The sequence below is a fragment of the Acinonyx jubatus genome, chromosome B2 (assembly GCF_027475565.1).
Source record: "Acinonyx jubatus isolate Ajub_Pintada_27869175 chromosome B2, VMU_Ajub_asm_v1.0, whole genome shotgun sequence".
NCBI lineage: Eukaryota > Metazoa > Chordata > Mammalia > Carnivora > Felidae > Acinonyx > Acinonyx jubatus.
This window is the reverse complement of record NC_069385.1, coordinates 54886452-54910208: the sequence shown is the minus strand read 5'-3', so window position 1 is coordinate 54910208 and position 23757 is coordinate 54886452. Positions and strand designations below refer to the sequence as shown.

The 23757-nt window shown below is 47.0% G+C and overlaps 2 protein-coding genes across 9 annotated transcripts in view; one reads left to right on the top strand and one right to left on the bottom strand.

The window, feature by feature from the left end:
- MTRES1 (mitochondrial transcription rescue factor 1) overlaps nucleotides 1-21615 on the top strand; it is a 27326-nt gene extending 5711 nt beyond the window's left edge. For 2 of the 8 annotated variants that reach the window (XM_027057164.2, XM_027057162.2), the window contains exons 2-5: nucleotides 3552-4030; nucleotides 5615-5687; nucleotides 9915-10080; nucleotides 18116-19009. In XM_027057164.2, the coding sequence (XP_026912965.1) occupies nucleotides 3564-4030; nucleotides 5615-5687; nucleotides 9915-10080; nucleotides 18116-18150 (741 nt within the window). In that variant the 5' untranslated portion in view covers nucleotides 3552-3563 and the 3' untranslated portion in view covers nucleotides 18151-19009. The other 6 variants (XM_053222415.1, XM_015076634.3, XM_053222414.1 and 3 more) reach the window with 5 other exon arrangements.
- Nucleotides 19095-23757, bottom strand: part of BEND3 (BEN domain containing 3) — a 34275-nt gene continuing 29612 nt past the window's right edge. Inside the window, exon 4 of the mRNA XM_027057160.2 lies at nucleotides 19095-23757. Within this exon, the coding sequence (XP_026912961.2) occupies nucleotides 21511-23757 (2247 nt within the window). The 3' untranslated portion in view covers nucleotides 19095-21510.

The window sequence follows — 23757 nt, the reverse complement described above, 5'->3', positions numbered from 1 at the left end:
TTAGATCAGTGTTTTCAATTTTTTTTTAACGTTTATTTATTTATTTCAAGAGAAGCATGAGCAGGTGAGGGGCAGAGAGAGGAGGAGAGAGAATCCCAGACAAGCTCCTCACTATCAACTTGGAGCCTGACAAGGGGCTCAAATTCACAAACTATGAGATCATGACCTGATGCTTAATTGAGCCACCCAGGCTACCCCAAACTTTTTTTTAAGTTTGTATTGGGGCACCTGGGTGGCTCAGTCGGTTGGGCATTCGACTTTGGCTCAGGTCATGATCTCATGGCTCGTGAGTTTGAGCCCCACATCAGGCTCTGTGCTGACAGCTCAGAGCCTGGATCCTGCTTTGGGTTCTGTGTCTCCCTCTCTCTTTGCCCCTCCCTCCCTCCCTCTCTCATGCACGCGCTCTCTCTTTCTCAAAAATAAACATTAAAAAACAATTAAAGTTTTTATTTTTTTATTTTGAGAGAGAGGGAGAGAGCCGGGGCAGGGCAGAGAGAGAATCCCAAGCAGGCTCCTTACTGCCAGCACAGAGCCCAATGCGGGGCTCAAACCCACAGATCTTGAGATCATGACCTGAGCTGAAATGAAGAGTCAGACACTTAACCGACTGAGCCACCCAGGTGCCCCTGACTTTTTATTATTATTATATCTACAGTAAATACATTTTACATGATGACCCAGTGTGTGTGTATATATTCTTATATATGTATGTGTAATTGTAATGGAAGTTTCATAAAGCAGTATTTACTATGTGATGAGCTGTAATATTTTCTGTACTCTTCAGTGTTCTTAAAAAGTAAAAATTAATAATGGCTCATGGCCCACAGTTTGAAAAATACCTAAAGATAGGCAAATTATCATCATTAATGCCAATCTTCATCTTCTGTATTACAAGAGCATCTTATTAACTGATCTGGTCTAGGCCCAACAGTTACTGGTGATTTCAGCCAGGGCTGTTTGGCCCATAACTTGGACATCACCTGAATAAATTCTAACAAGTCTACCACTTAGGCCCAACATAGAATTTCTGAGGCTGATAGAGAGCTCTGGCTACTTAAGGTTAACCTTCCTGTGTGTTTTTGGTGGGTGGGAAGGTATGAAAGGCTCTGCGTATGAGAGAATTACTTTTCTTAACATTTTACACTGTAAGGAATATACGTTAAAATGTTAACAGTGATTGTCATAGAGTAGATTCGGGTGGTTTGAATTTTCTTTATATTTTTTTCAAATTTTCTGCCATGAAAATATGTTTCATATATAATTTTTGAAATCTTTCTCTTAAATTATGGTATAAGAGTAGCAATTACTACCTTAAAAAATATCTTTACTTGGAAAAATAAAAAGTCCACCATTAGGTAACTTAAAATTTTTTTAAGATTTTATTTTTAGGGGCGCCTGGGTGGCTCAGTCGGTTAAGCGTCCGACTTCGGCTCAGGTCATGATCTCATGGTCCGTGAGTTCGAGCCCCACGTCGGGCTCTGTGCTGACAGCTCAGAGCCTGGAGCCTGCTTCAGATTCTGTGTCTCCCTCTCTCTCTGACCCTCCCCTGTTCATGCTCTGTCTCTCTCTGTCTCAAAAATAAATAAACACTAAAAAAAAAATTTTTTTTTTAAAGATTTTATTTTTAAATAATCTCTGTACCCAACGTGGGGCTCAAACACGCAACTGGAGATCAAGAGTCAAATGCTCCACTGACTGAGCTAGCCAGGCACCCCTTAATTTTTTATTGTAGCAATCCATGAAATACAAAGTTTAGGAACTACTGAAATATACTATTTTCTTTCTTTATCCCTGCTTCTAGAAAACTTAAGGCTTTTTCTATGCATCGTTATTATTGATTCTCTACTAAATTAGATAAAATGTGTATAAAAATGATTTTTCTCAATGTTTCTCTTTAAGGTGCTTCAAATAGTTTCCAGTCAGTATTTTAGAGTACTCTGGATTTTTATAGCATTTAAAAATTATTTCAGGGGCACCTGGGGGTGGCTCGGTCAGCTAAGTTTCTGACTCTTGATTTCTGGTCAGGTCATGATCTCACGGTTCTTGAGTTCGAGCCCTGCATCGGGCTCTGAGTTGATAATGCTGAGGCTGGTTGGGATTCTCTCTCTCTCTCTCTCTCTCTCTCTCTCTCTCTCTGCCCCTCCCCTTTACATGTGCAGATGTGCTCTCTTAAAAAAAAAAAAAAGCTTAAAAAAAATTATTTCAAATTCTAGTTGTGTTGAAAAACAACCCTTAATTTATGCCTGCTTTACTTCTCAGTTAAGACTCAGATTGGGGTCCCAAGAACAGTGAGATACAGACTTGAGCTTGTGTTGTCTGCCTCATTCATGCCAACAAAAATAAGGCCCAAAATGTTAACAAATACAACTTGGAAGTAGCTAGCTATGTGGTTTTGAGTGGGTTTACAGGTAATTGCTGTTGTCAGTTTTGTGATGAATGGAAAGTAGGAAGGAAAAATCCTTCAAACCATCATCAAAGAAATCTGTCTGAAAGTATAGCGTTGGCACCATGGAAAGTGATTCTCAGACTTAAGGTATGGGAATATTGACCATATGGCAACCCTTCTCAAATTACTAAGTCATGGTCTCTAAAACCATCTTGATATACTTGGGAAGGTTTGTTACCATCATAATGAGATGGTTTCTGCTGTCTTTGGGGTAATACAGGAATTGACTACTCTCTGGCATGTCAGCACCTCGGTGCCTCAGGAAACAATTACCTACTTTGTGGGTCTCTAGGCCCCTTCCTTCTCTGCTAGCTAATGCCTCCGTTAAACGGTAGGAGGAAGATGTAAAAGGAGGTAAAATGCAGACCTGTCCAATTTGCTCATTCCTACCTCTGATTTGGTAGGGTTGGAGGTTGAAACAAAGCTGAGATTCACTCTGGGTTTTGTGAAGTCATGACCTGGTGTCTTTCCTTAGCAAAGTCATTATTGTAGAGATGTAACGTATGCCAATAAATACTTTTTCTCTCCGTGAGACCTTTTCTTTTTGTTAATATTAACTTGGTGGATACAAGTTTTTTAATGTTTTATTTTTATTTTAGAGAGAGAGACAGAGTGTGAGCAGGGGAGGGACAGAGAGAGAGGGAGACACAGAACTCGAAATAGGCTCCAGGCTCTGTGCTGTCAGCTCAGAGCCTGATGTGGGACTCGAGCTCATGAACTTCCTGAGCCAAAGTCGGAAGCTTAACTGACTGAGCCACCCAAGCACCATGAGATCTTTTCTTTTTTTAATATCATTAAGAACTATTGTTAATATTTTTCAGTAGCAGTAAGTATCCAAGTTAATTTGGGGGATGTAGAAGAGAAGCAGTATTTTCACACACAGTATCTAGTTTCACCCTCACGAGCACCCTGTGAGGTAAGCACAGCTAGAAGACTCACCACGGTGCAGTGCGTGGCCCTCAGTACGTGCAGACCAATATGGTCTTTTGTAGGGGAGCCTAAGTATAGTGCTGGGTATTAAGTGTTCATGGTATGTATGGTTTGTGTTGTAAGAATGCCAGGACGCTGCACTCGTGAAATAAAACTGAATTATCGTCTGTTTCAGGTTCTATGCGCCATGGCTATGACTAGTGTCAGATTGCCTGCCAGCGTTTTGAGAAAGCCAGATGCCTGGATTGGACTCTGGGGAGCACTACAAGGGACACCTTCGTACAAACTCTGTGCTTCCTGGAATCGATACTTATATTTTTCTAGTACCAAGTTAAACACATCAAATTGTAAAACATTTTTCCATAATGTTTTCTCACGGAGACTCCCCAGGCTTTTCATATCCCCAGAATATATTTTCCCATTTTCCATAAGACTCAAAAGTAATATCGGCTCTAAAAAATCCACTGAAAAGACTCTGCAGAAAGCCGCAGCTGAAGAGGACTCTGATGAGGAGAGCCACGGTGAGATGAGTGAGCGGGAGGAGGAGCTGGAGGACGACCCTAGTGTGGTCAGAGACTATAAAGACCTGGAGAAAGTAGTGCAGTCTTTTCGGTACGATGTTATCCTAAAGACAGGCCTAGATGTTGGAAGAAAGTAAGTACGACTCACGTTTTATTACAAAATCCTTTGTCTTTTTGTTATGTTAATGCACCGTTTCCAGCCACTCAGCCCTTATCATGGTGAGGAGGAACCACAGTTAGGAAAGGACCTTCCAGGAACCTGTTCGGTTACTTCATTCTACAGGTGAGAAAACTGATTTCCAGGAGTCAAGTGACTGCCTGCACATCCCAGGTGCCACCTCTCCCTGAACTAAGACACAGTTGACTCTAAGGTGAACCACTGATTATTTCTTAAGGAGGGAAGTAATGACCATGTTAGGTGTGTATAGTAAGAAGAAGCCATACATGGGTTTCACAAATGCCACAGTGTGAGAAGGTCCCTTTTAGAAGCAACAGAAGCAGGAGAATGTGGTGGTTAAGAATGCAGGCTCCGCAGCTAGACTACTGGGGTTTCAATCCTGGTTTGCTGTGTGACCTTGGGCAAGTTACTTAAGTTCTCTAAGTGTCAGTTTTCTCATCTGTATAATGTAAAATAACACCTTAGAAGTTGGTTGCTAGGATTAAATGAGTATCTCTCTCCTCCATCTAAAGCATTTTAACAGTGCCTAACACATGGTAGGGACTCAATATATGTTAGCTATTATGAAGAATATAGTGCCCAGAGATATTAAGTGTAACTTTCACGATTTCTCTAGTATTCTTGTTCTCTCTGCTAGACTAATTCTATAAGAATAGTGACCCTCATTGTTCATTCATTCCTTTAGCACTCATTGTGTGCATACTGCATACAAGGTAAGAATCACGGTATGGATAATATATTCAGAAAGGTCTCCATGTGTAATTTATACCTGTATGACCTAATTTAATGGCATGGTTTAATTTTTTAATCCATGAAGTTTAAGGACTTACAAGGGTGACCGATCCCATAGGGACCCTTGTCGAGATTTACTGAATATTCTCTAAAATCTGGCAAACTTGTAAGGGATCCTCTCTCTCTTCCCCAGAGTAGTAGCTGGTGCTGTTATCATGAAGCAGAAACCCACCCAGATATAACTCCCCTGGAGTCAGAGCAGCAAGAGAAAATGGCACTGATTTTTGTCGGCACCGGCTCCTGGTCCGGTTGCCCTGGTGATTAAGACAGACCGCAGCTGCTGGATTGGAATTTCCCCAACCTCAGCGCGGACTAGCAGAGGATTTTTTAATAGCCCCAACATTCGTGTCGTGCCTGGTTTGTCTCGCAGAGCCCTTTGGTGGTCGTGAATCACAGGTGTTCCTGCTTTGCAGAAGTCTGGTGAGGTAGTGCCCGGCCCTCGCAGAGCCCGGTCAGAGTTCTGATTACCTGCCGATGATGCGAGCATATCTGTGCTGATGTGCGAGCATACGTGGGCGTCTATTCAGGAGAACCCCTTGATCTCGCTGTCGTGTGTACATACGGGAGCAGTTGACTTTCATTTTCCCAGCACCCAGAACGGAGACTTTTGTGAAGAGGCTGGTGACTATCAGAATAAAACATTAATGGCAGATGTTTTTCTCAGACCTCTATAATTGTTTTGAATATATTTCTATTTCAAAGCATTTGGTTTTTTTTGTTGTTTTTGTGTGTGTGTTTTTTTTAAAGCAAAGTGGAAGATGCGTTCTACAAAGGCGAACTCAGGCTGAATGGGGAAAAATTATGGAAGAAAAGCAGAACGGTGAGATGTTATGACAGCCAGATATTTTTGTCTGTTGCTCTGCCAGTACTCAGTGCCTCCCTAGTTTCCCCTCAGGCTCCTTACTTGGGGTTTCAGCCTCTGCTGTGTGTATCTGTGTTACCCTCTCTGCGATTCCCTGTGGGCATGGCTAGTGAGACTCACCAGCCAACTTCACACAAACTACCTGTTCTTTTGCAGCCTAAGTGACTTCAAGATGAATCTTTCCCTTCGTCTTTAAAATTTTAAGACACACCACTATCAGAATTGGCAAGAATCCATTAGTTAAACTTCCAAGTCATTAGTCCCATAAAATCGTTATAGGCTAAAAAGAACAGTTGGTCCATGTAGAGGTAACTCTGGACTACGGGACTTCTGCAGATGTGGAATTTTGTTCATTTTGGCAGTTACCCGCCAGCACTTGCTGGGTGCCCTGCTCTGTGTGCACAGCAGCTGTCAAAACCGAGACTCCCAGTTTTCTGACAGCCCCACATCAATACTATTGTTCAGAGTCTAGAGTGCTAACCATTATACTATGGAACTTCAATACTATTGTTACGTGAAAGAAGTCAGTTACAAGAAAATGTATTTCCAGTATCCAGTGTTGTTACAATATACTGTGAAAGTTACATATTTTTGTAAAAAGTTACATTTTACATATATCTGGAATTAAAATATCAATATTACTAGTATTTATCTCTGGGGCATTATGGGTTATATTTTCTTCATTCTTTTTATTTTCTGAATTTTTTACAAGTATATATCACTTTCCTAATTGGGAAAATAATACGATAGTTAAAGTCAACAAAACACAATCAAAAAGTGTATGACAGAGACCCTTAAAAAGTTTGGAAGACACCGACATATGAGGCATTGGCAGACATAATCTAACTCTTAGTATCTAGGGAACTAATGTTCCAGGGAAGGTACACACACTTTTGTAGATTACTATTAGGCTTGTTTCATGTTTCAGAACCCCCTGGGGCTGGGGGACCTGAGCTACATCCTTTTGCCCTGCGACAAGGGAGGGTGTGAGCTGTTGGCCATGGACCTGGGTGAGCACCAAGGCTTTCTTCAGAGACTTTGTTCTCTGGGATCATACAGGTTCTTACGGCTGAATGGACAGTGCCTGTCTCAGCTGCCAGGTCACAAGGTCCGAGATCTCTGATGGCACCTGACCCGGCAGGTTCGGCGTGTCAGTCATTGCTCTGTGAGCTTCAGGAAATCAGGCACTCCAGACATGCATCTGGAGATTACGCTCTTGTCCCATAATTGCTTTTTCCTGGTTGTAGCCCTGCCCCCTCCCCTCAGCCACAGCGTTCCTAAGACCTGTTCTTGGTGCACCGCGCCTCTGTACCAGGGCCTCATTTACAAATGCCCCAAGTCTATTTTTCTCCCCCTGCTTTGAGATAGTATTAACTACAGTCTAATTGCTGCTTCTTCATTCTGCCTTGGGTGTTCTGTTTGCTCGGCTGCCTTCCAGATTTCTCCTGAGGGTCAGCAGAGGGAAGGGGCCAGTGTTAGCACCCGGGCTGCCTTGTTACTAGGAGGCCTGTAGCCATAGCAACTGCAGCTAAGGGGAGATTTGAAATGTAGATATTTGGAACAGCCCGTAATCCCATCCGCTTTTGCTTTATGTCTGCTGTGCTGTTTCCCACATTAGAAAGGACTGGCTGTTGCAGAGAATAAAGGACACCTCCCTTACCATGACCTGCTGCATGGGGCTGTGCCTGGCTGCTGGCCTTGAAGGGTCAGGCAGTTTTCTGATGCTGCATCTATAAAGCTGGCTGCCTGTAGCTGAGCAAACCTTTTCTGTTAGCTGCAAACCAGGTGGGGCCCAGAGTACTGGAGGTGCTGCTGGGTCCCTGTTGACTTAAACAAAGGGTGTTTAGAGCCGGACTATGGTGATTAAAGCCTTCCTAAACTCATTCTCTCCCTGAGAAATATTCCTTCCCTTTTCTCTGCCTTAGAAGTAAGCTACCAAAGGGATCTGCTGCTCAGCCACACACGAGCCTGCTCTTTTAAGGGACAGACATTACGCACAGTATATCTGTGAAGGGGTACACAATAAGGGTTGTCTTTTTCTCTGTGTATCCTTTTATACTTTGTATATTTTGTGTCACGTGCATATGTTACTAAAAAGTGAATTTTAATGAAATAAAGTTATGCTGAAAAATGTAAAGCAGAGTTCTCAAGCCTTGTATTTCTGGACGTTGATTTTAAATGTCCATACAGTTGGGCCAAATGGTCTTTTTTTTTTTTTTTTTTAATTTTTTAATTTTTTTTTTTTATTTTGAGAGCACATGCGAGCAGGGGAGGGGCAGAGAGAGGGAGAGACAGAATCCAGAGCAGGCTCCACACTGCCAGCACAGAGCCCGACGTGGGGTTTGATCCCACAAACTGCAAGATCCTGACCTGAGTGGAAATCAAGAGTCGGACGCCCAACCGACTGAGCCACCCAAGCGCCCCAGTGGTTATTTATTTATTTTTAAGTTTTTTAGACTTATTTTGAGATAGAGCACAAGCAGATAAGAGGCACAGAGAAAGACAGAATCCCAAGCAGGCTCCATGCCGTCAGCACAGAGTCCAATGCAGGGCTCAAACCCACAAACTGTGAGATCATGACCTGAGCAGAGATCAAGAATCTGATGCTTAACCGACTGAGCCACCCAGGCGCCCCAGTGGTCATTTATTTTCAATTAAACGCATAAGAACTACAGGAGGACAGATCCCCTAGATGATGCCTGTGTCAGCCCAACCTTCAAGCCCAGAGGAGAAGCAGTCTTCATGCCTACTTGTGGTGTGAGCCCTTCTGCTTCCCAGCCCAGAGAGGAGAATGTTAAGGTTTATCATCAGTTCCTGTGTGAGTTCCCATCTAGCTGCTCTAAGCTGTCTGGGTTGACCAGTATGGCATTGTGGCTAACAGGTGTGTGGTCCCATGTTTTGGACTGAATATTGGGCCCTTGAATGGGTGGGAGAACAAACATGAGCTTGCCCTGGTGAGGTACACATGTTTGACAGCCTGATGTTATGACTGCTGCCTCAGAGAGCATTAACTGAGAATAAAGTAAAAGTGGCACCATACTTCTTAAATAGAAAACCTCCAGTCAGCTTTTAAACAGCCATGTGTTCTCCAGCTCACCTGGCTCTAAATAAATAAATGGCCGTGCGTACCCACTTAGAGTCCATGGCCCACACATGGGGTTGCTTCCTGCCTCCTTGGAAGCAGTGGTGAGAGGTCGGAGATGGCCCCAGTCATCCCTGGCTTATGTTACAGTAGAAGCAGCATCTGGCACCTGGGTCACTTTAGCTCCTTCTGAGTCACTGGGCAGATCCCCTGGAATCCTGGGCTGCCAGGACCAGGTATCCACCGTAGGCTGTCCCCGGCAACACTGATAGGACTGCCCTAGGACGTGGCCCTGAAGTACTCAACCCAAGGCTCCCATCTGGGCAAGAATGGGTTTGACCTCAGCCTTTTTAACCTACTGAGCCTGCATCCAACCCTACCCTCTTTTCTGTGGCATTCTGTCTTGGTGAATTGAGTCCTATCTTCTTGATGATGTGGCATCACTAGGGCTAATCAGTGTTAGGCCTTTTCTCTACCATTTCTCTAAGGGATACGCTGACTGTTCCACAGTGACTAATTTTCAACAAACTGCCCCGTCCCCAATTACGTAGCTCATCTGGGTTGAAATCAGTGAAAAGTTACACTGGAAATGGTTGTCTCAGTGCTGGTAGTAATTACTATGCACATATTCTCTAAGATTGTGCCCCACTCTCTTTGTTTCTTGTCATTGTTACCAAAACAAATGCCTCCATGTGTTTCCTTCAGTCGTCTAGTAGAGGTATTTGAGCCACACCACCCGGGCTGCCCACAGGAAGCCATCCAAGTCTGAAGGAAGGACGTGGACAGGATCGGGCACGTGTGTCTGGGGCATCCTGTGAGTGAGGCCCTTTCACCCGGAGGCACTAGGGATGAGGGAAAGCCTCAGAGGAATAACTGCCTTTCCTCACCTGCCCCTCTAGGGAGTGGTCACCTGGTGAAACTCAAACCAAGCATGTTTGTGGGGTGCCTGGTTGGGGGAGCTTCCGACTCTTGATCCCAGGGTCATGAGTTCAAGCCACACATTGGGTGTAGAGACTACTAAAAAAATAAAAAATAAAAGGACATTTGCATTGGCCTGTGTTTCCCAAAATGCAGTAAAGGCTGAGTTTTCTTTTAATTTTCAGGTGAAAGTGGGAGATACATTGGATCTTCTAATTGGAGAGGATAAAGAAGCAGAAACAGAGACAGTGATGAGGGTTCTCCTGAAAAAAGTGTTGGGAGAGAAAACTGAAAGCGAGAAGTACAGAGTGGTGTTACGCCGGTGGAAAAAGTTAAAGTTGCCTAAAAAGAGTATGTCTAAATAAATGAATTGCTTTCTATCAATAAAGCTGCTTTCGAGTGATGGGGGAAAGGGCCAGCTTAAAAAGAGGGCATTTTTATTAAAGTTCTCTTGCCCTTAGTGGCTGTTTTGTGGAAATTGGGATCCATAGCTTGGAGACACTTCCCATGGCCTGGATTCCTCTCCAGGGCTTGATTTGTGCTCATTTTGACCTCGTTTTAGCCTCATGAGCATGAATGAGATGTGTGCTGAATGAATTAAGCCCAGAGAGGGTTTTAATGACTAGCCTGCTGTTCCCACATTAAATACGTCGGGAGTCCATGTAAAATAAACGGGCCTTGTTGTTTGTGCTTTCATTTCCATTTTATCCCTTTTGGCCAGCTTCCCTGGGTGCAGGCTTCTTAATGCAAAATCAAGTAATGTCAAGGTCACCCTTCCTATCCTCGAGGGAGAACACTGGGGGACCCCCTTTCACCACCAGCCCTTCTGAATTACCAACGTGTGAGCTTTAATTCCCTTCAGAGGTTTGCCTTCAGAAGTATGGATAAGTTGTTCTAACTCATTCTAAAGGGCTAGTTAGGGCCCATCTAAAATTAATTGTTTAGGTCAGGGGCAGCCAGAGGCCTTTTTATGGCACTCAGGAATGGTTTTTACATTTTTAAAGCACTGTTAAAAGAAAAGAAGGAAGGAATATATCACAGAGACCTTATGTAGCCCACGAAACTTAAAGTATTTACTATCTGACCTTTGACAGAAGAATATGTGATGACCCTTCCCCCCTGCCCCAGTAAGCTGAGGGTTTGATTTTCAGATGAAAGTTGTTTTTAGTAGTAGGTTTCAGCTGAAACAGATTTTACCAATGAAGAGAACAAAGAATCAGAGAATCTAGTTCTCAAGAAGGTGTCATAAAAGGGGCCAAGCCTTAAAAAAAAAATAACAGTATTAGAAGGGACACAGGGGCACCTTGGTGGCTCAGTTGGTTGAGTGTCCGACTCTTGATTTCAGCTCAGGTCGTGATCCCAGGGTCATGAGTGGAGCCTGCTTAAGATTCTCTCCCTCTGCCCCCCTCTCTAAAATAAACATTTTTAAAATGTTTAAAAACTACAAGGGACACATACGTAATACACATGATCTAAGAAAAGGGCATCTGCAGAAATACTAGTTTGTATTCTTCCAGGAACAGTTTCCTGGCACCAGAAGGTCAGCTCACTTAGAGACTTTATTAGACTGTGTCATGTAAAAGAGACTGGCTGTGTCTGGGTCTTTTTATTTGCCCTCCAGGAATTCTTAGGAATTCAGGTTAACTGACAGTGAAGAGAAACCTCTGTGTCCCAAAACAGTGGGATGTTTGGGCCCATGAGTCTGGAAGTCTTTACCACCTTGGATTTCTGAAGACTCAGGAAAATCGATTTTTATTTGAAAGCTCAAGTAAGCTCTCAGGAAGAAATATTACATACTGCCCAGTGTAATAAGGAATTTTTCTATCTTACCACTTGTTAACTGGACTTTGCTGACTTACTAGTAAAAACATGTTCGATTTCAACATGAGTTAGTTATGAATTGTAATTTAAGAGATAAATGTCCATAGTTTTTCCCATTTCCTTTACCTCTCTCTGTCCCTGTCTCCCTCTCCCTCTCTTCTCCAGACTTGGGAAAGTTCTAGATATAGAAAGCCTAATTAGTATGGTGCAAGGCGGCATGATCTTGTGATGTGTCAGGGTCCTGGTTTTTAGGCTCAGCCTTATCATCAGCAAGTTGGGTTACCTTGGTCATAGGTTGACCTTAGTCCTCAGAGCTTCAGCTTCCTCATTGGTCAAATAAGGATCAGGATACTAACTGCCTTACCTTGTCCTGTGTTCGAATGAGGGAGAAAGTCAAGATGCGTTGTATGAGGTAAGAGGAGTTGCTGCAAGCTACACAGTGGGAGGAGCCACTCACTAGTGAGGCTTCTAGAAGCCCTGTGGGTAATTACCATCTCACCCAGCTGCTTGCAGTGTTTGGTTCACTCCAGACGGTCTCTGTTTTAAAAAATCAAACTAAGAAAAGAAAAAAAAAAAAAACCCTGATGGGAGAATGTTGGTTTGGTGACAACACGTGGCAAAAACTGATCTCTCACCGCTGTCTGCAGTACAAGGGACTTCAAACATATCTATGAAATCGCAGAAACAAAAGCAGTTCGTAAAGATTTGTAGAACTCTTGCAAGTTCACTCCATACTTGACCCCAAATGACGGTTGCTTTATAGTGCTACCCTGGTGAGGCCTCCTCAGTGAAAATTAAAGAAAATTTGAAAAGACTATGATGAAAGGATTAAAGATGTATATGTTTCCACTGCAATGGTTCTCGACCAGGGTATCCCCCCCCACCCGGGGACATTTGGCACTGTCTAGAGATGTTGGGGAGGGGGCGATAAGGGCATCGAGTGGATAGAGACCAGTGATGCCTCTAAACCCCCACGGTGTAGGACACCCTCACAACAGAGTTGTCTGACCCCAACTGTCGGGAGAGATGAGCTCAAGACACCTGCTCTCATGGGATGACAAGGAAGAATTTTTTTTTTTAAGTTCTGACTATTTTGGTGGAGGCTGATCTAGCGCTTATACCAGTGGTGATGGTTAATTCTTTCAAAGAAATGGCACTCCTCTAGGAAATATGATGCTAATTGCAGTTCTCTGCCAGGCAGCATTCACGGTCTTTCCCGGAAAATTACATAGATGGCCAGGCAATCGTTTCATTATCTTTTTAGCATTTTGGAGAGAAAAGTAGACATTTGGGAGATACTCCTTCCTTAAGTCACAGTTTATTTGGTCAATGGTAATTGAGGAGATGGGAACATAACTAGCATTTTCTAAGAAGCTCAAAAGGGAGCAGATGTCAGTTGGGTGGTGATGATGTTCCGTGAACCATCTAAAGGACGCAGGGTACAGGCAAGTAGATTCACACTCTACTGAAGTTCTGCCTTATCTTGCTCCTATGTATTTGGGCTTTCAAAAAGCTACTGTCGGGTTCTCAGCTTACTGACACTCTCAAGGGAGTAGTGAAGGAAATTGCACACTGCACGGAGCAGACGCAGTGAGCGCAGTATGCATCTCCAAAACCTCGGCAGGTCCCACAGCAAGCCGGCAAGCAGCCACGGCAGTGTACTCACCTTGGAGATCAGCAGTCACCCCGAAACAGAATTGATGTTTCCCTTGGAGAGTCATTTGTTAAACATTTACCAGCACCTCAGGGGGTGGGCGGGGGCACACGCCCGGAAGTTTTTCCATTGGGAAATGCCCTGGCACCGGTACCCACCCCCCAAGCTATTCTTTCACATTTCTTTTTGCTCCTCTCTCGTTCTAGTTTATTTCCCTGTCCTCCTCTCATACGTTAGCCAAACAAGCTGATGTGTTTAATGTGTATCATTTTGTTTGCATGCTTTCTTGTAAAATGTGCTGTTTTTTTCATTTTGTATCTTACTTTTTCTACTCCGTGGTTTTGAAGCTCCATCCATGGCGCATCAATCTGTGGCTTCTCACTGCCTCGCGATACCAAAGCGCATCCACCACATTTTGCCTGCCCCTTCTCCCAGACTCTCCCCAGCTCCCCTCACCGCAAATAACAGTGCTGCTTACTCGCCAGAACAGCTGAGCAAGGCTGCCTCCCACCAGCAACACGTGAAAGTGCCTGCAGACGTAGCCTCATCCAGCCCCGGCATGATCCAGCTTTCTAACTTGCCCGACTAATGTAGGAGTAAAGAGTTATTTTTAACACGCATTCCTCATAAGTTCTCTTTTCCTGCACAGGAAAGCCCCCCCCCCCCCCCAGCCTGCTGCTTCTGCCTTTGGTAGCCGCTGCTGCCTCATCTGAGGGCTCTGAAATTGGATGCAGCTTTCTGAGACTGCCGCTTTCCTGTTCCTCCCAAAGACCTGCTTGTTTGCCTAAGTTCGTTATTTAACAGACCAGGTATATCAAAAGCAGACTGGTCAAAGTGTGATTTTTGCATGGTCTTGACATGGATCACTCACGGTGCACTTCTTGATTCTTGATGTGTAGAGATGGCAATTCTTCCCAATGGGCTTTCTATCCTGGGACTTTATTCTTAAAGCTGGTGAGACCTTCCCCAAGGCAGATAAGCGAAGCCCCAAGAACTGCAGTCAGGGTAGAACAGCAAGTGTCTAAAATGGGCAATTTCTGTTGAGAGGCCTGGACTGGTAACGCCCACTTCCAGAGCCCCACTCAGAGGGGTTACTACCAGATACTTCCTTCCCCATGCCATGTGTAGAATTTTCTTTAGGATTGTAGGGGAGATCCCTTAACCCTTGATTCTGAGACAGATACACAAAAGGTGAGGCTAAAACGAAGTCAGCTCTGCGTTCAAGCAACACAAGCAGTATGAACCCGAAAAGAAGGCACCCATCACCAGGGGTCTTACATATACCGAAGTGTATGCCCCATCATGCCTGAACTGTGTCTGTGCTGAGACTTCTGCTTGTCCAAACCCAGGAGGAGACTTCAGTTGAACACCTTGTGTCAGAAAATAGCGGGGACTGAACACCAGGAAGACCAAGGCCGTCCGGTCCTGCAGCCAGCATTCACAGCATCTTAGCAATGTTTCAGTCTGTGAGAAGCAGGAGAGTCAGGAAACTGGGCCTGCAGGTGCCTCGGGCCAGACTCCAGCCTTGTTCCATCTACATTGGCCTCAGCTGTCTACACCGAGCCAGGGAGCCAAGCTTCCCAGTCTGCTTATACCCACCGTGCATCTTGAAAGTCCGTTTCAGGCAAGAGATGTTAGGTTTTGTGTTTACTATCAGAGCCTTCTCTCTCCAAGGCCTCTTAGCTACCAACTAGTGAGTTTGGGACTTGTCAGAGTCATGGAACAGTGCCTAGGAGATAACAGACATTACAAATATTTTTGCAGAAGGAATGAACTTCCTTTAGAAGCAGACATGGTTCTTACCGCATCCCTTGTTCTGTTTCCTGCATTGACAGGTTTCCTGAGTCAAACACGCACTCAGGCAGATCCAGAAACTGTGGACAGTCAGCAAAACCCCGAATTCAATGGTAGGAGACCCCTAGGCAGAAAGATGGGGAAATTTACTGCACTCAGCCACACTAGCGGCAGTGCAGAAATTAGGAACACAGACTTTGGAGTCAGATACTGGAGTCAGACTGGTCATCACTGGCACCCCCCAGTTCTGCCAGCTTCATGACCTTGACCTCTGGAAGCATCCCCATCTGTAAAATGGGGTATGGAAACATCTACCCCACAGGGTTTCTGTGAGGACTGAATGACATGTCAAATCCCTAGCATGTTCCTCACCTATTACAGGGCTCAGAAAAATGGGAGCTCTTACAAAAACATCAACTCTGTGTAATTTAAAAGCCCACTGTCACTTTTGACTACACAGTCATCACACTGTAGGAGCTTCTGGAAGGACCGGGCTGTGGCATTAATGTCTCAACATCTGTCAAGGATACAGTTCACCATGAGGACTACAAACTGTATTTAGAACAAATCAATTCTTACTCCTTAAAATCAATGAACAGGCTTCCTCCTGCAAAAGTGCTCTGGCAAAAGCCAGCACGTTTGGCCACTGCCCCTAAGTCTTGATGTATTCGTGAACCTGCTTCTTCCCACTGACCTAAAAGCTAAGGTTTAGTTTATCGCTAGTTAAGAAGCAGTTTTATTGCAACAGGAAACCACTTATTTCAGCTCAGATCTATTTCTAATGATCAGGAAAGTGCTAAGCCTTCGGCTTCCTTGATATTCACAGCATGTTTTGTGAGGTCACTAGCGCAGTTCTGGGTGTGCCGTGGACCAGCAGGACCAGCATCACCTGGGAACTTATTAGAAATGCAAATGCTTGGGCGCCATCCAGACCTGCTGCGGCAGAATCCCTGGGGATGGAGCCCACTGATCTGGTTTGACATGCCCTCTGCTGGTTCTGACCCTACCCGATGCTGACAGAATATTACCCAGATCCCTTACCAGTGCGTCCAACCCCTAGCCGCTGAGGGCCAGCTAACCGCTCACGGCAGCCCTTCTGGAGCGGGCCCTTGGCCATCCTACTGGGCAAGCTACCCTTTTCCCTGGGAAACACCTGACAATAACCAGCCAGCCCCTCTGCCTCAGCTGGGTCTAATTACGCCAAATAACCCATATCCTAGGTCTTCCCTGTATGGGGATGAAACTGGACTGCAGTGGAGACTACACTCTTGCTCCTGGCCTTCCCTGCCCCCCCCACCCCTTCTCCTGAGGGCACACCCACAACCAATCTCTCAGGGATGCCCTCAGGCTCCGCCCCTAGAGAACCTGACCCTCGGCAATTACTTTCACAAATTCTCCCCAAATTTGCTCCCTATTACCAGAACAGGGGTCTCCACAATCGCCAGTGATTTCACACACAGCAATTCTAAAACCAGCACACCCATATCTAAGATCAAATTGGGGCTTAGAGGATGTGGGAGATAAAGGACACCACTGACTTACATTTGTTTTTGGATCTGAATCTTTGCGTGTTGTGACCCAGGGATGCTTTAGTACCCAGGATGGTGTGGTATCGTAGGAATGGACATACGGGTTTAAACCCTGACACCGCCATCTGTCAGCTGTGTGAACTTGGGCAAGAAACATACATCTTTCTGCTTCCTTAGCACAAAACAGATAATAACAGTGCTCAAGACACTGAGTTTTTGTGAGAATCAAATGAGATAGTACGTACACCATTCAGGGCCATACCTTTCTTAGCAGGCACAATTATGGGACTTACCTCACAGGGTTTTCGAGAGGATCATAAGGTACGGTTCTTGGTGTGCCTGGCATGTGGCTTATACTCAGTGAACTGTTAGGTGCCATTACAGCGAGTAGGCAGTGAATGTTCATTCCTTTCCCACCACTGGCCGGAGGGGGGTGGGGGGCGGTAACTCACTTAGAAGCTCCCTGAGCGTCGATTGCACCTCACCATTCCAGTGATCGTAATAATTTAGTGTGCAGTTCTTACCTCTGAGAACTAGATTTGGTAAGTAAGCTCCCATATATTGAAATTCTGTGACTTTTTCTTTTTGGTAGAAAACGAACATACCTACAGCCAGAATGAAAGAATTTAGTCTTCCTTCACGTCTTGCTTACACTTGCTACTCCAGCCCCTGACCCACCCTAGCCTGCTGAGGAGGCTTACACACACACACACACACACACACACACACACACACACGTCAGGATTCACAACTGAGCACACAGCGGCTGTAGGAAAAGTGTTCCAATCACAAGCCACAAATTCCTTTGTATCTTTGTGACCCCTGGGCCAAAAACGTTTCTCTGACAGCTTGAGATACTATTTTTACTACGAATATTAAAGTTAGTAATTTGTCATTAGCCAAACAGAAGAGGTGAGAGGAAACACGCATCCTTCCTTTTGTTATCAGGTAATCATATTAGTTTTGAGGAACTAAATCCCATTTGATCCAAAAAAAAAAAAAAAAAGTGCCGTGAAGCTCTGCTACCTTGGCAGCAGGGCTGGTCTGGCACCTGACCAGGAAAGGTATGAAAAGGTCAAATGTACCTCCCACTATGTGGCCAGGAAGTGGTTTGTGTAGAAAAGGGCTAGGACTTATTTGGCGACCTCTCATTCAGCGGTGGCCAACTGCAATCCTCTGTGGGCTGCAGCCCTACAGGCAGGGTGGCAGCCCCAGAGGCTGGGATCCCCCCTGAGCGGTCACGCCCTCCCCTGGGAGGGGGGAAGACAAACCAACAAACCGACCGACACAGGTTCTGGCAGACCTGTGCCCTAAGAAAACAAGATGTTGCAAACACCATATTTTTTTCTAGTTTTATAACATTTTATATAACTCATAAAACAGTGCTTGTATAAAAATTCACACACAGTTGCTAGAGAGCATACAATTTCCAAAAATGTCCTGGGTTTTTGTTACATTCAGTTTTCTAAGGATGCACTCAAATCAATGGTAAAATGCAGACATTATGTGGTATTTCATTATCTTTGGTAAAACTATTCCCATTATTTTGTCTCCTCACAGTATTAACTCTGATATCCACTTTGTGCAGGGTCTGCTATCACTAGGATGTCAGAAAAACATTAAGGCTGGATCTACACGAGGCAAGTATTTCCAAACGGCAGGAACAGCCCCTTGGCCCCCACGTCCACCGCACGCCGCTCCCCACACAGCCAGGCAGGGTGAGAGGTCGCAGTGACTTCTCACCGGGGGTCTCAGGACCCCATCCCAATCAGACAAGAAGCAAACATTGTGGGGGGGGGGGGGGAGGAAAGGGGTGGAAACTGAGGCCATCTCTGTAGGAACGCAAGTGGCCATGCTGCGGTGTGTGGTCAGGCCAGTGACTCTTACCATTGAAACAGCTAATCCTTTCACCACTAAGTAGATCCCATTGGTTGGTTGATGATTGCTGCTGATGCGGCACCCCCTCCACCCAAACTTAAGGAGAAAGGAAGATTTGGGGCCAACGCTGAAGGGGGAGGGGCACACTTTTGCCCATGACACTAGACAACTTTATTCCCTGTCAAACATTTGTTGTCATGTAGACACAGCCAAAGTGAACTGAAGCAGGATTAGAACAGTACATTCATGACTACCTTCATACATTCTTTTAAAACTTACTAACAGAGAAAACGAGGGACACTACCACCTACTGTGACTGGCTATTTTACTTACCATCAGAATGTGTCTGTGCTAATTCTTTAGTTCTCCAGATACGAAGAAAAAAATAACCCCAAAACAAACAAGTAAAAACCCATGAATTTAGATGGGGAGGGGGACGGGATTTACCAACACATTTTATGGAAAACATTAAATTTTGAAAAAAGTTAAGTATTTTTTACTTCTATTGCTTCGTGTAAAAAACTGCCCTGGAGCCTTGGAGCCCACCTGTATGGCTGGAGAACTGAGGACACCATACAGACAGACACCTGCAGGTGTTTCCTGGTGAGACAGTCCAGAGGGACAGGAAACAACTTCCCAGAGTGCGTCCACCTCTCTTCTCTAAAAGGGACTCTAAGATTTGGGGCGGGGGTGGGGTGGGGTGGGGTGGGGTGGGGAGGAGAAGCCCTACGCAGGAAAGGTATTAAGGAAACCACCAAAATAACAGCTTCCAAAAACTGAACATGCTCTAGGCTGTGAAGAAACACATTTCATTCCTAGAACCTGTTGATTTCTCTAACGTGGGTAGATAGGACTTTGCGTTATTAATAAATGATTGTGCTTCTGAAGTTGCAGGGTCAGAGTCCACCCTCTAGAAAGCAGGGCAATTTTCGCATGGCTTGGAATCCTCTTGGACACATCCTAGAGACCAGAACAAATTCCATGGCACTCTCCAACCAACAGGGCTGGCGGGCGAGAGCGCCACCGCCATCTTTGGGTAGGGCGCGTGCACGCGCACACGCGCACGTGTGTGTTGGAGAGACTAAGGCATAGAGAAAGGCCCAAGTGAGGAGGAAAAAGTGAGTTTCCTGGATGCTCTAGTCCCTTCTTTCCAGGCACAAAGAGGCTGAGCTTGTTATTCCTACAGGCCCCCTTCATCCCACTTAAGTTGTTTCGTAGGAAGAAAATGTATGTGCACGTGTGGGTGGGTGTGGGTGTAGGTGAGAGAGTCCTTAAGTCCCTGTGCATTTCTAAATTGCAATAATTTAGGGCTGCAGTTTCAACAGAAATAATCTGTAAGTGACATTTAAAAGAGAATTTACTAAAGTTAGATCAGCAACTTTACATTGCTCAAAATCTTGTCATTAAAAAAAAAAAAAAAAAAAAGCCCTCTGGGTGTAGGCAAAATTACGTCAAATAGCCACCGGGGAACTGAAGTCCTTATCGGTGTATAAAGAATATTCACAGATTGTTTCGATTACTTCTGCATTTTAAGGTAGCAAAACATTAAGCCACTAGGCTATTCAATCAGCAACATCCCACAAGGGTTTTAGGACTACCCTGTGTGATTCAGTTCATTTTCCGAGTTTCTGGTAGGATGTATTCAGCTTGGGTTACACTGTCTCCTTTCCCTCGTAGGGATTGGGACCCCAAAGTCAGGTAGGTAAAGGTATTGTTTTTCAGGACTTTACGTGCTGGGGAATTTCCCGATTGGTAGTCCTGGAGAGTATGCCACTGGCCCGGAGCAGTCTGGCCTTCCCAACCAGTGAGGAGAGGAGATGTCGTACTCCGAGGCCAAGTGACTGGCCAGGTGTAGGGCGGCAGAGCTCCTAGGGGGTCCGAGGGGACAACTGAGTGGACTCTGGCAAGGGACAGGGGAAGCCCCATTTGAATGACCTGTGACCTTCCAATGCCAAATATCCCCAAGAGGGCCCAAGGCCTGGGCTTGCCCTGAGGAACAAGGATGTGCTACCGACCGGAGGGGCTAACACTGAGGTGTGGTGAGACCACCAGACAGCTCCCAGAACCTGGGTGTCACACAGATACATACACGGAAAGTAAACAGCTTTGGTGAGCCCAAAGGGGCCCATCCTTAAATCAAACAAGAAGCTAAACACCCACACAGACTGTTTTCCAAGGAAATGTGTCTGCCCCTCCAAACAGCATCCTTGTGTAGAGAGGGAAGGGGGCAGTGGAAGGACACAGCTCAAATGACATTGTGTACGTGTTTCCACGTCTATCTACATTCATATCATCATCATCATCATCATCATCATCATCATCCAGTGTTCTCGTCTACAGAGAGTGAGCACGACATTCTACCCACATGGCAACTACAAACAGGCCAGGCCGTGTGAGGCCCCTTCCTCAGCACCACAGTGGAAGGGAGAACGCGACCATGGTGGGAAAGGACATCACACTATTCCATCCCTTCTACTGCCATCCAGGGGGCATCTTGATCCTTCTAAAATCAGATTTAAAAGACAAGGTCAGGAAAATTGGTCTCTGTGCCACCTGAAGCTATTATTGGCCATCATGCATGAACATGGCACTTATAAAAATTTCATAAATCTGAAACCATCTTAAAAAAAAAAAAATCCCAGCAACTGAAGTCATCTTACAGTACTTCATCTCAAATATTTAAAAGATATTTTTTCTAAGTAAAATGGCCCCCAAAGAGCCCAATGATTTTTTTTTTTAAAAAGGGTTTCTTTTTAATTAAAAAATTTTTTTGATAAAAATGGAAGATGTAAAATGTGGGCAGAGGAACAAGAGAGTTGCTCAATATGCATCTGAAATTGCAGGGGGGTGGGGGGACACAGCCCAGGAGAGGACCACTCCTGAGGCCTCTCTACTCTCACGGCTCAGCTCTCCCCAACTCCTGCGGCACCACTGGGGCACAGGACAAAAGTCGTGAGCAGGAGAGACCGAACGCAAGGCTTCTTTCCTGTGGTTGGGTGGTGTTCACGTGTGCAAATGTAGTAAGCCACTCCCCACTGACATAAGGTGCGTGTCTGTGGATACCATTCACTGCTCCAAAAGAACGCTCAGTCCCCGGGGCGCCCGTCACTTCTCCACTTTCTTGGCTTTCTTCAGGATGTCGCACTTTTTCCTGTTGGGGCGGCGGCACCGCTCGTCGATGCTGGGGATACACTCGTAGTGCCACACCTCCTCCATCTTCTCCACCGGGTAGACGGCCTCCACGTAATGCCGGATGAGCCGCAGCCGCGTCGGATCCAGCTGCTTCTTGTTGCAGGCGCCGGAGTGGTTGTACTGCAGCCGGAGGTTCTCGGCGGTGAAGAGTTCCGGAAAGAGCCTGACCAGGAGCCGGGCGGCGAAGTTGCCCACGGAGAGGCTCTGCTGCACGATCTCACGCACCTCCTTGTCCGACAGCAGGTACGGTGAAGGCACCGGGAAGTCGGGCGAGGGGACCACCAGCTCGTCCAGGGGGATCTTGCAGAAGTCCTTGCTGCTTCTCTCAGGCGGCAGCGGGGGACCCTCAAACTCCTCTCGGAACCTCTCGGGGTTGATTGCATAGCTCGCCAGGTCCCTGCACTCGGGGCCCGGCACGTGCACCTTGCGCTGCTGCTGGTAGGAGCGCCGCTGCTCCGTGTCCCGGCGCCGGCAGCGCTCGTCCAGCTTGCCCACGAACTCCAGCGTCCACACGCGGTCGTTCTTGGCGCGGGGGTAGAGCAGCTGCACGTAGTGGCGGATGAGCTTGATGCGCGACGGGTCCAGCTGCTTCTTGCCCAGCGAGCCGCTGCAGTTGTACTGCTTGCGCAGGTTCTCGTGCGTGAAGAGCTCGGGGAAGAGGTGCACCAGCAGGCGCGAGGCGAAGTTGCCGATGGACAGGCTGCTCTCGTAGATGCTGCGCAGCTGCTCCTTGCTGAGCAGGCAGTCGGCGCCCGGCACCTCGAAGTCGGGCTGCGGGATCTCCAGCTTGTCGAAGTCGATGGGCACCAGCCAGATCTTCTTGGAGCGCCGGCCGGGCCGCTCGCCCTCGAAGCTGTCTTCCACCTTGACCACGGAGATGTCGTCCGGCAGGCTGGAGGAGTCGTAGCAGTCGTCCCGCGCGGGCTCGCCCTCGCTGCCCCCGTCCAGTGCCAGGCCCTCGAGCTCGTCGTTGAGGCGCTGGGCGCACTGCTGCAGCCAGGCCTCCTCCTCCTGCATGTCGGGGAAATAGATCTCCGTGTAGTTGCGGATGATCTGCAGCCTCTGCGGGTCCAGCTCCTGCTTGCCGCCGTCCCCGTAGCAGCTGTACTGCTCGCCCAGCTTCCGGTGGTCGAAGAGCTCGGGGAAGAGCCGGTGGAGAAGGAAGACGGCAAACTCTCCGGGGGACGATGCTTCGTCCAGGAACTCGGTGAGGTCCTGCGTGTCCACCACGTGGTCGGAGGCGATGGTGCTGCTCCGGTCCAGGGACAGGGCCTCCTCCTGGTCCTTGTTGTCCAGGAAGTGGCCGGCATCCACCTGCTCGGCCTCAAAGAAGCCGGGGACCTGGCCGCCGGGCTGGCTGTCCTCCATCTCCCGCTGCGCCCAGAAGCGGCTGAAGAAGTCGTTCAGCTGGGGCAGACACTCGGCCTGCCACACGGCCGTGTCCTTCACCGAGGGGTAGTAGACCTCCACGTAGTTGCGGATGAGCTGCAGGTGCAGCGACTCCAGCTTCCGCTTGGCCGCGAAGCCGCAGGCACTGCAGCCGCGGGAGAAGTCCACGTCGCTGAACAGCTCGGGGAAGAGCTGCACCAGCAGGCGGCAGGCGAGGTCACCGCCCGACAGGCTCTGGTCCACGATCTGCTTGAGCTCGGCCGCCGTGAGCTGGTACTCCGGGGGCGGCTGGAACTTGGCCACCATCTCGGTGGGGCTCACCTGCTTCTTGATGCGGCTCACCTCCAGGGAGAGCAGGTCCACCTTGCTGTGCAGCTGGGACATGTTGGAGGACAGCGTGTTGAGCATGTAGAACATCTTCTGGATCAGAAAGTAGATGTTGGGGTCACCGTCGGTGGCCGCTGCGGCGCTGCCACAGTCCCGCTTCTGTGGCTCGTTCAGGAGCCGCAGCGGCGAGGGGCTGTTGCTGGAGTTTGCCTTCTCGAAGAGCTCGTACGTGTTGAGCATGTCCCCGGCGGGAGGGTTCTTCTTCTCCATGATCTTGTGCGAGATGCCATACAGAGGCTTCTTGTAAGAGGGGGTAGTCACCTCGCCGCAGGGCTCCTCCTCGCCGGGCCACACGGAGCCCAGGTTCTTGCCCCTGCTGGCCTGCTCTCCGTTGCCCTGGCAGGGCGAGCAGTTCTCCCGGTTCCGCATGCCTGCTAGGAGCGC